We start from the raw sequence: 13,956 nt of genomic DNA, 5'->3' as shown, positions 1-13,956 counted from the left end.
GAGCCATTAACCTGGGCATCACTGGCCTCCTCCCTCAAACCCTCCCGTTGGCCATCGGGCCCCATTGCCTTGACCTCCTCATGTTACCCGCTCCTCCTTCCCAGCCCCTCTTCCACCGCCTTCCTCCCTTCACAATTTCTTATCTAGGCTCTTAATGGTAGTTTTTATTTGTCTGCCTTTATTTTCACTCTGCCTCATCCATTTCTTCCTCTGTGACGGCTGCTCATAATCTTCCTCAAATGTAAATGTGATCACATCACAGCCCAGCTTAATCAGTTCCATCGCCATCAAAATTAGGACCGAACTCCTTCCCTGGCACTGCAGGCGTGTGGTTTGGTGCTTGCTTATTCGGGAACACCCAAGGTACGCCCCTCACTCCAGCCCAGTGATTTGTAATTACCGGAAAGGCCAGGCATCCTTACACCTCGGTGCTCCTTGTCTGCTCAGGCGGCCGCCCCTCCCCCACCCTGACTGGTCCTCTAAGACGTCACCCTCCTTTCGAAGGCTCTTACCGGGCGGGCAGTGTCCTCCTCCTGCTCTGCCCGTGGTTATCCTCATGATGTCATTCCTCTCCAACGTCTTCCTGTTTAGACTGAACCGTTGAGGTCAGGTATTGTGTTTCCCCCCCTTTTCTTTTAATTATTGATTTTGGCAGAGTTCATTGGTTTGTCGTTCCGTGTATTCATTGGTTGTTTCTTGTATGCGCCCTGAATGGAGATCAAACCTGCAACCTTGGCATATTGGGATGATGCTCTAATCAGATACGCTAACAAGCCAGGGCCAAGAATTGTGTTTCTAATGTTAGTTTTGCATAAGGAAGGAAAGAGGAGGAAGAGAAGGAAGGGAAAAAGGGAATCAGTGAAGGAATTGACCTCCTGGTAGTGTATAAAAATTGCTAGGTATTTTAGCCTTTTATTACCTTTATTTAAATGGGAAAATAATTACTTCACCATCTGTATTAAATCTGCCCTGCCAAAAACCTGGCTAATGGTGTCACTCCCTGGAAGGGTTTATAGTGATTACTTAAAGTAACCCACAAGGTAAATGACCAATTTTACTCTCCTAAAGAGAGGGCTGTACTTTATTCGTTCCTCATTGCTTTTAAGTGTTAACTAAAATGCTGAATTAATTTCCAGGTTCACTCTGCCATATATTTATGTTGCTCTTTTGTCCTTGTGAAGCATTGGTGCATTTCTGTTCAGTGAATTTTTCGGAAAGCAGATGGGAGGGTTCACCGGACTCCGTAGTTCCTTCGGTTGCTGCAGACTCCCCTAAAGACACGGCTGATCCGGTCGTGTGTGGTCGTAGGCTTCATCTCCCCACAGCCCACTCAGTTCCTGTGCCAGTTGGAGAAAATTTCTAGGGAAAGGAAACACTCTTTCGTGGAAGATCCTCGATGATAGTACCTTGGTAATATTATAGAACAGTTCTTCCCGGGTAGGTAGCTCAGTTGGTGAGAGCGTCGTTCCGATGCACCAGGGTTGCACGTTCAATCCCCAGTCAGGACACATACAAAAATCAACCAATGAATAAGCGGAACAACAAATAGATGTGCCTCTCTCTCTCTCTCTCTCCCCATCTTCCTGTCTCTCTCCATCTTCCCCTCTCTCTCTCTCTCTCTCTCTCAAATCAGTAAATTAAAATGTATATATTATGACAGAACATGTTAAGAGATATAATCCAACAAATACTCTTATCCCCGTAACAGCTGCGTGGTCCTGAAATACTGCTCCTGGTGAACTGGCGGGGGTTTGCATCACAGCTGTGGGGGATCAGAGTGAGCGGAAGTGCATCTCAGCTCCTCTGTTTCTGCCCCGCAGTTACTTTTCAACTCTGCTCATCTCTTCCACCTCAGACATTTCAACCAGGGCTTTCAAAGGAAAACCACAGAACCTCACCACAGTTTGAAGCCACGAGCTTCTACACACACACACACACACACACGCACGCACACACGCACGCAGGCAGAACACATGCTGGCGAAAGGGGATAGATGGAGGTGATGGAGGCATTTTCACTGGGAGCCTCGTAGTCATCTGTGTTCTCCTTCTATCCTGAAGGTGCAGTAATATTTTTTATTAGCGCATAAGAGATTGCATAGCTTGTGAGGTTCGTTATACTGGCATTTTTACTGATAAAGTCGATAACATCATAATTGGCTAAATGATAAAACATCAATGAGTCTTGATACACCTAAGCCTGTTTCCTGTCTGGTACCCACCATCAGTATGTGTGTTTTAGCACAGCCAAAAAACTCTCTGAAAGAAATTGAAGATAAAAGGGGGGGTTCTGTTGGAAAAATCTCCCGTTTTGGGGAGGGGTTCTATTTTACAGGTCAGCTACTGGCAATAAATAATATATAATGACCCTATGCGAGCTGTTTCTTTGTTATTACACACGAGTATGGATTCTACCCGAGGCACTGTGGTAGTTAAGTAAAATTTTCTTTGGCTACTCAGACCAAGTTAATGCAAGGGAAAGTAGGTATTTTGTTAGATTTTAAGCAAACCTAGGTTGCCCACGTGAAGTGGCAAAAATCCGGGGCTGGACTTTCCTCTGGGAGAAGTGGGTCAGAATGTAACAGGAGTAGCCGGCGCGTCTTACGTATCGTAGTGAAAAGCGCGGGGAGCAGCTGCTTCTGCTGGACCGCAGGGCGAGCGTGTCTCATATCAGCATCACCGAGCTTTTTAAATGGAAGGACGGCAGCCCTCTCTCCGGTCCATGGTTTCACTTTCCGCAGTTTCAGTTACCTGCGGACAACTGTGGACCAAAGTATTAAATGGAAAATTCCAGAAATAAACCATTCATAGGTTGTAAATTGCGCATCGTTCTGAGTAGCGTGACGAACTCTCGTGCTGTCCTGCTCCGTCCGGCCCAGGAGGTGGGTCCTCCCTTTGCCCAGCGCACCCACAGTGGATCCCCCGACCCACGGTCGCTTCGTAGCCATCGGGGTTGTCAGACTGACTGCCACACTGTGAAAGTGCCTGTGTCCGAGTCCCCCTTGTTTTCCTCAGTAACGGCCCCCAAAGTGCAGGAGTAGAAATGCCGGCAGTTCAGATGCGCCAAAGAGAAACACAAAATGCTCCAAGTGAAAAGGTGTGTGTGGATAGGGGAATCTTAATATATACAGGGTTCCGTACCATCTGCAGTTACAGGCATCCACGGGGGGTCTTGGAACAGATCCTTAAGGATAAGGAGGGACTACTGTGTGCCATGTGATTTTTTAAATAATTAGCATTGTTATGGCTTGCAATTTAGATAAACACCTTTGAGTTTAATGTCCTCTCATGTTCTGAGGTTCTGATAACTTGCGGAGACTCCCCTGGCTATTGCAGAAGCCACTCAGACCCAAACCGTTTGCTCTTTCAAAGTCAGCCCTCAGCTTTCTGTCTGTCTCCCAGATTTGTAAATTCACTCACCAGCAAATTCTTTTCTGTTGGTTTTGAAGCTGGCATTTCACCCAGTTCTTTCTTTTTTTTTTTGCAGAACTTCCTTATGGCTGGGAGAAAATAGAGGACCCTCAGTACGGGACATACTATGTTGAGTGAGTTTGTTACCTCCGTTACTGTTCTCCCAAAGGTGGGCCTTTCACTGCACAGCTTTCGGGGATGCTGTGCACCGAGCTTCCTGCTGCTGCCGCCATCCACCGTCCACGGTTATCTGGTCACGGTTATCAGGGAGGGGGTGAGAGGCTGGGGCTTGAGCCTTTACTTCCCCAACTCCAGGCTTCCAGGAAGCTAGTGGGTAGTTGCTGGTGATGAGTAGCCGGAGACGTTACCCTCACTCCTGCAGCCTCTAAAGAGAAGGGCAGTGGACAGAGAACGTGAAACATGAACACTGAAGGTCACTTGCAATACAAAAGCTGCTTAGTTTTGAAAACAAGGAAAGAACTTGAAAGGCACAGTATCATAGGACCCAAAATTCTGAGGTGTGTGATTGAAAGTGTTTTCTCTTTAAGGAGTTCCTCCAGGAACACTTGGTAATTTGGGGGGATGAATGACAGCAGCTCCTTCCACAGCTGTTAGGGTTGCATTTAAACAGAGAGATGTTGGTGTGGACCACCAGACACCTGGCTTTGTCAGCCAGAGAAATGAAGGTAACCTGAGCACCTAATTTTTCCTTCCCTTTTCCTCATTTATGGAATCGCTACATTGTTATGATCATTGGGGTTGCTTGCCTTCCAAATGCTATAGATACAGTTTTGACCTTGGGCATCTAGTACCAGACAGTAATTGCATCAGAAATGTTACTGTTTCCCTGGAAACTAGAAGTCTAAGCCTACTTACTGCCTTCACAGTGAAGGCAAAATGATATTGTTACCTGGAACAAGTAGCAAACCTGAGAACCTTCTAGTTTTATGATCGCTTATTAGTTTGTTACCACGTGTTGGCACAAACAAATGCCAGTTCCTGGTATTCATCCTTAAAGTACTGCGGACGCCTGTTGTAGCTCTAGTCTTTACCCTAGTGAGCGGACTGTCCCTGGAATCATTTTGCTGAGAGAGATTTTGGGACATGCTTAGAAATCTAACTTGTACCCTAAGGAAATGACTCAGTGTGGCCCTTAAGTTTGTAACCTGTCAATGTCAGTATTTTGGTTCCTTTGACAGGCGATGCTAATTTTATTTCCATTGTGCTATTAAATATCTTGCTGATACTGTGATGTGAAAAGTATACGGCAGCTCTTTGGTTATTTTTCTCTAACACATATTTAGTTACAATAAAGAAGCAAACATTTTTGAAGTGCAAAGAATATTTGAAGGCCAACTAAAAGGGTTTTGTGAGATTTGTTTTTCTCCCCAGTCCTTTAGTCGATTTAAATTGGGCTTCAGTCAACTATTCTGTGCTACGGACACTTCTGAACATGTCTGAGATAATGATTCTCATTTTCCTATTGTCCATTCCAAATGAATTCGAACATGTGGTCAAGAGGTGAAAGTCATTTGCCTGTTACGGACTCTTGGGCTGAATGATTTGGTTCTCATTAAGCCAGGCTATCATAGTGCAGCAACTTCGGGGCAAACCCCAAAGTGACCTGCTCCCAGCTGTCACCGAGGTGCGTGAAATAGCTGACATTAGCAGTGGCGGCGACGGGATTCGGGCTGATTGTTCCCAGGACGCGCTCATTTTGCAGGCGGATAATTTATTAGATTAAGAAGGAGCAGGCTGTACTGGAGACGCACGAGTGTGGAGTTGGCCGGGCCGTGGAACGTGGCTGTGCTCCCAGGCGGGTTAGTTTTGGCACCGCGAGCACAGCCATCCGCAGCGAGTTTACTAATGGAGATAAAAAGCTGTTGCCGGAATGGCCACTCTTTGGCTCTCTCAGCTTGTCAAACCAGATGGCACCTCGATCGCTCTTGGCAGGCGCCTGCTGGTAGTAACGCCGGCTGCAACCGCGGTGTTTCTGTGCAGGTTTTGATTTCCGAGTCCGAGATTCTGGCATGGATTAATTTAGTTTTGAAAGTGAAATTGCTCCAAAAATTTAAGGGCAGGCCTTGCAGAAGAATGCCTATGTAAGGAACGTTGTCTTAATTGTATTGCACTAAATGTCTCGGCGCACTGCGGTAACCAGGGGGACATCTACGTCCGGTCCAGTATCTCAGACTCTTCCTGGAATAAGGGTTTTGTTTGCTGAGATGAATCGTTAAAACCCAGATGGCATACACAAAACTTTGAGCACAGATGAGATTCCAAACTACGCGCATGTATTGAGTCATGCTTGTTTGCTTCCTTCACTTAATTTTCCTGATAATCTTTAATCTCCTCTCTGCACATAGCTAGTTATACGGAAAACAAAATCTGTTACATCTTAACAATGTTGCAACTATAAGTAACTAAATGAAAAGGAGACTTTTTACTTTTTTGTTTTGTTTTGGGACAGCATTTCAATCCAGGTAGTTTAAGGTGGCAGGTGCAGTTCCTTCACTACAATCTTACATTCTTCTGTCAGAGAATTTTCAGGAACAGGATTCCTTGTTGCATATTTCTATTCTCTTCTCCCACACATTGCAAAGAGGATAAATACGAATTACTACTTTTTATGTTCTGATCTCTGGGAGGCAAAGTGAGTCATTCTAATTCTAGGTGACATTAAGAGTAAGCCAAGGTTCTTTCTAAACAGGTTTATTCTTGATTTTTTTTTGAAGTGTCACTTTCTAGTTGTATAATTTTTTTCAGGAATATGAAAATGTCAGTATTTAACGAGTAACTTTAGAAGTAGCACCTAGCTTAACACCAGTGATCTTCATTTTCACAGAAGGTTGAACAGTTAGTTGATCAGGCGCCGTTCGTAGTCAGAAGCAGGAGCTCACCTGAGTTTTTGTGAGCGGAGCTCTGAAAGCAGTAACTGCATTGGCCTCGGGGTCCTCAGGACCCTGAAGCGACAGAGACCTGGCAGCTGCTCCCTCCTCCACCACCGTTAATGTTCACAAACAGCAAGGGAATTGTGCAAGTTGTGTGACTGTTCTTGTGCAGGTTTTTTATCCTCGGCCCATGTGAAGACAGTCACAGTCTGGAAGGCTGCTGGCTCGGTGTTTTTCCGCGTTCAGTAACACCACTTTTTAAAAAACGGATTCAGCTGGAAACCGCCTGCCATCAGGCTGGATTACATGTGTGCTTCGGGAGTGCTAACTGTCATTCCCACAGCTTCCGCAGGAGCCCTGTTTGTGGTCCTGAGCCCCTCTAACAGCAGCTGCTTTCCTGCCCCGCCCCCTCTGCAGCACACCCTCCCGCCCCTGCGGTGCCGGCACTGGGGGCTGATCACTCACCTTCTCTGCATCCCTCTTCTCTGCGTTTCCCCACAGACTCAATTGGGAGTGTCCCCCCCCGAATCAGAGATACCCATTAAACTTACGTTGCAAATACATAACTCTTTTATTCATTATATAATTAGGAAGAAAGTAAAGTGCAAAGGAGTTCTGTAAGAATGTAATTTGCTAAAAGCAAACCTCTCTCTGATTTGCTGCTAAATTGATGTGGGCGAGTCGGGTGGAAAAGTAATAGTAAAATTCTAGAAGGCTTCTGTACCCAAGTCCCTTCCAAAGTGTTTTCATAGCTGCTTCATTTTAGAGAAACTTAACACCCTCCTACTGTTAACTACCTTTTTAAAAAATTGCTCAGTCATCAGTAGTTACGGTTGCATCAGCCATGAGGACTACTATGTTTTTTTATGCATTTTGACTAAAACTTGGTTTTTATTTTTATTTTTTTTAATTTGCATTTTAGTTTTTTCTTTTTTCTATCACCCTGCATTCATGAAGAAGCTGTAGTGATTGCGTCCATGGCTTTGACTTCTAGGCATCGTCTCTGGACTTTGCTTTAGTTGCCAAAAGCCCTTCCACTGCGACATGTCAGCTCCTTTTGTCCCCACGCCTAAGGATCCAGACTGTCCCCTACACTGCGGCGGTGGAACGGTCTGGCGGACAGTTTTGAAACAGTGTAACTCTTTCATCTCAAACTGAAATGCATGTTTTTCTACACTTTACAGTCACCTTAACCAGAAAACCCAGTTTGAAAATCCGGTGGAGGAAGCCAAAAGGAAAAAGCAGTCAGGACAGCCTGATGTGGGCTCTTCAAAACCAGGTAGGACTTTCTCCTAACCCGTGACACTTCCATGCTGACGGAATTCCAAGTGACTTGGAGCTCCTCACTGGGGCTCCGAAACCCGGCAGAGCGTGTCTCATTTCTGTTGCTGTGCAGATGGGTCAGATCGCAGCCCCACACTGGAATGTTTTGAGAACACCGATGTTTTTCTCGTGCCGTGTGAGCCGTTGGGAGAAGGGCCTGGGAGCTTTGATACGGGTGGGGGATTTAAAGATTGGTCTGATTCCTGATGCTTAAGGCCAGGCCAGTATTAGCTCTCTCATTCATTATGAGTGTCTCCCAAGTTAATTGCTTAGGTCTGTTATCATCAACCATTCCAGAGTCTTCATTAACTGATATGAAGAAATACTAAATAAGTCCATCATATTATTTGCCTCTCAAATGGGATGGTATTAATAATACTGGGGTCATTTAGGGAAACATTTTAAAACTCAATGGGATCTGAGATTTTGGGGAGCCTAGCTATGTGTGTTTTGAAAAAAATGCCCAGCAGTTTCTTACCTTCTGTTCTTCCCTCCTTGTCTCCGCCCCTCCTCCATCTGTCATTAACAACCACCTTAGCGGCTTGTGCGGTCGCATTGTAGCGACTGGGTAGACTCCCCACCTCTGTTGCCCACGAGAGAAACTGTTCTTTCTTGCAGCTACTCTTCAAGAACCTAGTCTCCTCTCTTAAGTTTTGCATTTGATTTAGCAAATATTTTTAGTTTAACAAATCTTTTTGAGCACCTACCAGATGCCCCGTGCCTTGCCAGGAATATGGTATTGAAAAACAATTAGATAGGTCTAGCCCCCAACGGTTGACAATCTCATGTAGGAAACAAATGGTCACAACATTGGATGACAGGTGGCATCTGGGAACAGCGGTTAAATGTGCGTGGGTGGGCAGCTTGAACCCCAGCTGTGCGACTTGGGGTGAGTTCCCTAAACTGTGCCTCTGTGTTCCTCGTCTGAAAAATAGGGGTAATACTATTCTTACCTCCTAAGGTGATTTGGAGTTGCAAATTAATACAAGCAAAGTGCTTACAGTGTATCTGCAAATGGTGACCGATAACTGTTGCCTTCCGTTACCATTAATAGAGACTTACAAGGGGCTGTGGCTCCATAAAGCTGGGAGTACTCAGCACTGCTTTGGTGGAGAAAGCCACGGGGTGCCCATCACTTCTGACCCGGGTCTCGAGGTGTCAGGAAAAGTTAAATCAGAAAGACAGAAATTTTAGAGGACGTGAAAGTTCACAGCAACATCATCCATTGTAGCCACAAGGTGGAAACAGCCCCAGTGTCCATCAGCTGACATGGATGAATGGAGTGAGATCTGTCCGTGCAGCGGAGCGCGCTCGGCAGGTGCAAGGGTAGAGCACTAATGCACTGCGACACAAACAACCCTCAGAAACATTTCGGAGAGTGAGAGGGGCCACTCAGAAAACTCATGTTGTGTGGTCCGATTCGTGTAAAAATCCAGACCGGGCAGATCTGGAGACAGTTGGATGAGTGGTCACCCAAGATTAGGTGTGAGTTCAGGTTGGGAAGGAAGTGCGGTGACTGCTCGTGGGCCTGCGCATCTCTTGTCTGAGGGAGGAGAGCTTTTCCTAGAATTAGATTACGGTGACGATCGAACAGCACTCACTTGTCTACTGTACGTGGCTGAATTCTGTCATATGTGAGTTATATCTCAACAGAACTGTTAAAAAATGTTTGGCAGAACATGTTAAACCATCTTTTTAAAAGTTAACTTAAACAGTGCTTTGGAAATTATAAATCTGTCTGCTTTGGTCCTCTCGGGGTGTTCAGAAGCGCCCTGATGGCAGCCATCGGGGCGGGGGCGGGGGACAGGAAAGGAGGTGTCCTCTGCAAGTGTGGACCACCCTCAGTTCTGAGACCGTCTGAGGAAGTCGCTCAGAACAGGCTTATCAGTGGAGCTGTGCTTTTTTTCGTCCTGAAACAGCCACTGAACGTAAGCGAAAGAAACAGGAAGCTCCTTCCTGTGTTTAGGATTCTCTCCTCCCGTCCGATGTCAGCGCAAGGCCACAGAAAGCCCGGGCTGTCCTTACGAGAAGCTCTGCAAGCAGCCTCTCTCCCAGGTGTGTGACGGTTGTGTCCACCTTCCCGGCACCGAGTGCACACCCGGCCGAGTGGATGCCTGGTCAAGGGAAGGGCACCTCGGAGTGGGCGTCGCCGACCTCCAGGAGTTTAATAGTCAGGTTGCACCTCCCGTTTTGAGTCCAGACAAGTGACCCCTGGGGAGAAAGTAGGTACAAACAAGGCGGTGAGGAGGAGGGAAAAGTAGGTGCTTTTACCTTTCACATAACATGGAAGGATCCTAGAAAAGAGAAATGACTCACCAAGTGTTTTTAGTGATTTACTAGTAGTTTATGAGTTTAATTTCTAACTGTTCCATAACATTAGATTCTCTCTGATGTTCTCTTCTTTCTGGTTCGTTGTGTTAAGTTACATAGACTACCTTAAAAATTGCCTTCGAGGGCCGTAGGCATGGTCATGGTTTTCATTCTCAAAGCCGTTTCTCGTTTGGGCCCAGACATGGGAAAGTCCCACTTCACCCGAGACCCGTCCCAGCTGAAAGGCGTCCTCGTTCGAGCGGCGCTGAAGAAAAGCGCCATGGGCTTCGGGTTCACCATCATCGGCGGGGACAGGCCCGACGAGTTCCTGCAGGTGAAGAACGTGCTGAGAGACGGGCCTGCCGCTCAGGACGGCAAGATCGCACCAGGTGAGCCGCTTTTCGGAACGGCTTGAAGAACGGTGATGCTGTGATAAAAATCAGAGTGGGAGCGCGCACACACACACACACACACACACACACACAGGGTGCGGCGGAAGTAAGGCCTGCCTGGGTGTGGTTGGTCAGGTAATCATATGGGTGTGATAATGTATAGTTTTCATTTGATCATTTCACCTAAAATGTCATATGGTGTGCTTGGGCGTGATGTTGTTGTGTTACAGAATTACATGCTTATGATTTTATAATAAAAGATTTTGTAATAAAAGGGGGCATTATTTGTGCCAGACCCTGTATATCTGCATATGTAATAAATATATGTGTATACATATTCTGGATATTACATACCATCCCCATTAGCATTTGGGGCAGTACTTCATTAAAAATGATTCAAGCATCTTTAAATTTCTGTAGCAAAAATATACGACTTAGTATATAGTAAATTTTATAAATATCAATATGTAAGCATATAGTATATTAACTATATAATTTATATAGAGAAAAGGAACTAAATTATACAAATGAAGGAGATTTCTGTGTTAAAATAGCTTATCCTTTAAATTAGGTACATATTAGTTTTGAGGCAGGGCTGTCTTTACAAATAAGTGGAAACAGAGAAAAGGTATTAAGTTTATTAATTTTTGAATAATTTATATAATATTGAGTTAACCCTTTGGCTCTACTAAGCTAAGGATTTCTGAACCATCTCAGAAAACTATTTGATTGTTTGGTTTTATTCAGTTATGCGGGTACTTTTGGAGCTACCCGACATTGACCTCTAATCTTCTTTGAAAGATGACCCATTGTTATCTTGATAGTAGCACCAAACAAATTGTCCCCCAGTTTTCTCCCAAGTTTTTTTCATTTTTTTCCTTAGTCTCACTGATGGTGAATAAAATTAAGCAACTATATGGAGAATGATGGACACACGTATTACCATTTTTACAGAGCTGTACCCACTGGTCTTTTCTGTAGTTTTCCTAACTTCATACTTTCTAGGAATTGGCACATGGCCGACAGTGTTTATAGCAGAGGGGAAGTTCAAGGCTGGCTACAGGTTCCGAAGGTGGTTTAAACACTTTTCTCCAGAAGGGTTTTAGTATTCCACTGAGGTTGCCTCTCGCGCCGTTGGCTAGACGTCTCTGGGCCTCTGTCATCTCACCTGCCCTGTGAACGCAGCCTGCGTTTGGACAGTTCCAAAGTCATCGTACTTTTCATGGTGGATATCGGCCGGTTTCCAGTCAGGGTGGGGGATCTTTCAAATTCTGCTTCCCCGTGTAGGTGACGGGAACTTAAACTTAATCAAAAGTTATATTTATAAAAATCATTATCTTAGCCCTCCTCTATTACATTATAAAATAAACTCTAGAGATTAAAATTAATAAGGTTTTTTAAAAGTTCTCAGTTTTTGAACTTTTTGAACATTTTGTCCATGGCACATATCTTGTATCTATTATGTATGTTGTCGAGATTTTATAATATTCAGATTTGTCTAAAATTACCTTATTTGCATAGCAATCCAATACTTCCGTGAAAATTCTGGGACTTTAACCAGGGGAGGAAGAGTCAAAACTTTGTTTCTGATGAGTCTAATTTCTGTATCTTAGGTTTGAAAACAAATTTCCACAGACTAATGTTTTTTTTAAAAACATGTTGATTTTTCTAAAGCTCACATGAAATCAGAACAAATTAAAGTACCTCTATTTGGCAGTAATCTTTTAATTAGTTACATTCAAATGAAAGCAGCAAATGGGTGAGACAGCAGAGGACAAATTGTAAAAGTTAAGGCTGCGTTCGAAAAGCACAGCTGCTGAATGTCCAGTGGCAGCGGTTGTAAAAATGTCAACATGGGGCAGCCGAGCTCACTTCCACAAGATTAGTTTCGCTGACTTTTCAGTGTCTTAATATATCCTTTGCTTGTGTCGGATTTTGTGTTCCTTGTTTCTCCTTGTGAAATCTGAATTACAACAAGTTGAAACTCTAGAAAAGAAGGATGCCGAAAGAAAATATATTCATAACAACGCTATTCCAATCTTTAGCCCTACATTATGAATTTTTAATCACATCCTAGTGGCTTCTTCTAAGTGAAGAAACAAGGTGGTATTTGAAGATCGCCTCTCGTGCAGGGAGCCGGTGGGAGTTACTCACTCCTCTGCTGTGTACCGAGCGGCTGCTGCAATGCACCTCGCTGGTGCGGCATGTAGGTGGGGCACAGAGAAGGGACTAACGATGATAATGCGAATTTGCGCTTATTTGTGGTATGAGTCCCTTGAGTTTGAGGTCATAACCCTTTGCTACAAAGATAATTAAGATTTATCCTCTTACATATTTTTCCTAGAGAGGAGTCACAGGGGAGAGCCACATGTCTGTATTCAAACCCAGCAGTTAATGAACAGGAAGAGGTTTCCAGAATTCAAATTTAGACGCTAAATTTAAGTTATTTCTGTGTCCCCTGACAACAAAAAAATGAACTTGTCCGGTGGTTTTAATTATCATTACCGCGGTTATCTGTTACCAGGTGACGTCATTGTAGATATCAATGGCAGCTGTGTCCTTGGTCACACCCACGCAGATGTTGTCCAGATGTTTCAGTTGGTGCCCGTCAATCAGTACGTGAACCTCACCTTGTGTCGTGGTTACCCACTGCCGGATGACAGCGAAGACCCCGTTGTGGACATGGTGGCCGCTACCCCCGTCATCAACGGGCAGTCGACAGCCAAGGGAGAGACTGGCGGGAACACTCAGGATTTTAAGTCGGGAGCCATGGTCCTGGACCAGAACGGAAAGTCAGGACACCCCCTGGCCAGTGACCGTCTCAACGGGCCATCAGATCCGAGCGAGCAGAGAGCGTCCACGGCGTCGTCCGGCAGCTCCCAGCCTGACCTGGTGACTGTGCCCCTGGTGAAGGGCCCTAAAGGCTTCGGGTTTGCCATCGCCGACAGCCCCACTGGGCAGAAGGTGAAAATGATACTGGACAGCCAGTGGTGCCCGGGCCTACGGAAGGGGGATGTGATTAAGGAAATCTACCATCAGAACGTGCAGAGTTTGTCCCACCTGCAAGTGGTGGAGGTGCTGAAGCAGTTCCCGGTGGGGGCCGACGTGCCCTTGCTCATCCTCAGAGGAGGTGAGTGAACAAACGCACCGCAGGGCGAAGGCGTCGCCGTTCACGCATGTCTGTCTGTCTCTTGTCCCTCCTCACGGGTTATGGTGTCTTTTCCCCGCAGGCCTAACTGGTCCGTAGTGGGCATTTCTGGAAGGTTCTGTCAGCTTCCATGAGCAGTAGCTCTTGCAGAAGATTCCTTAGTTATTAATAGTTTCACTCATACATATGTGATGGATTTCTTTTCCTCTGTATTTTAAAAATCCGAGTTATGTCTTTAATGATAGGAGAGAGGCACACTGTGAAGTCAGTCGTGTTACTTCACATGAAATGCATCCTCTTACTTGCGTCTTCTCTGTTGATGACAACGGTGGAAATGGACTCTTTCCACCACTGGTCCCTCGGCAGGACCTCCGTGCCGCACCGAAGACGTTTGGGAGAGCCAGCCCCTCTGTGAAGAGCAGAGTGTGGGAGGGGGTGCTAATCCGTTCTGCAGGAGGGATCCTGATAACCTGTGCTCGGAA

General features: G+C 45.4%; 1 protein-coding gene across 4 annotated transcripts in view; it reads left to right on the top strand.

The window, feature by feature from the left end:
• The window catches only part of MAGI3 (membrane associated guanylate kinase, WW and PDZ domain containing 3), a 184,782-nt gene that overhangs the window by 137,492 nt on the left and 33,334 nt on the right, over positions 1 to 13,956 (top strand). For all 4 annotated transcript variants that reach the window (XM_053656000.1, XM_053656002.1, XM_053656001.1 and 1 more), the window contains 4 exons: positions 3,487 to 3,544; positions 7,486 to 7,580; positions 10,135 to 10,323; positions 12,851 to 13,456. In XM_053656000.1, the coding sequence (XP_053511975.1) occupies positions 3,487 to 3,544; positions 7,486 to 7,580; positions 10,135 to 10,323; positions 12,851 to 13,456 (948 nt within the window). The remainder of the gene's footprint in view (positions 1 to 3,486; positions 3,545 to 7,485; positions 7,581 to 10,134; positions 10,324 to 12,850; positions 13,457 to 13,956) is intronic.

This window comes from Artibeus jamaicensis, unplaced genomic scaffold (assembly GCF_021234435.1).
Source record: "Artibeus jamaicensis isolate MK-2021 breed Jamaican fruit bat unplaced genomic scaffold, CSHL_Jam_final scaffold_1689, whole genome shotgun sequence".
Taxonomy (NCBI): domain Eukaryota; kingdom Metazoa; phylum Chordata; class Mammalia; order Chiroptera; family Phyllostomidae; genus Artibeus; species Artibeus jamaicensis.
This window is presented reverse-complemented; position numbering and strand designations above follow the sequence as displayed.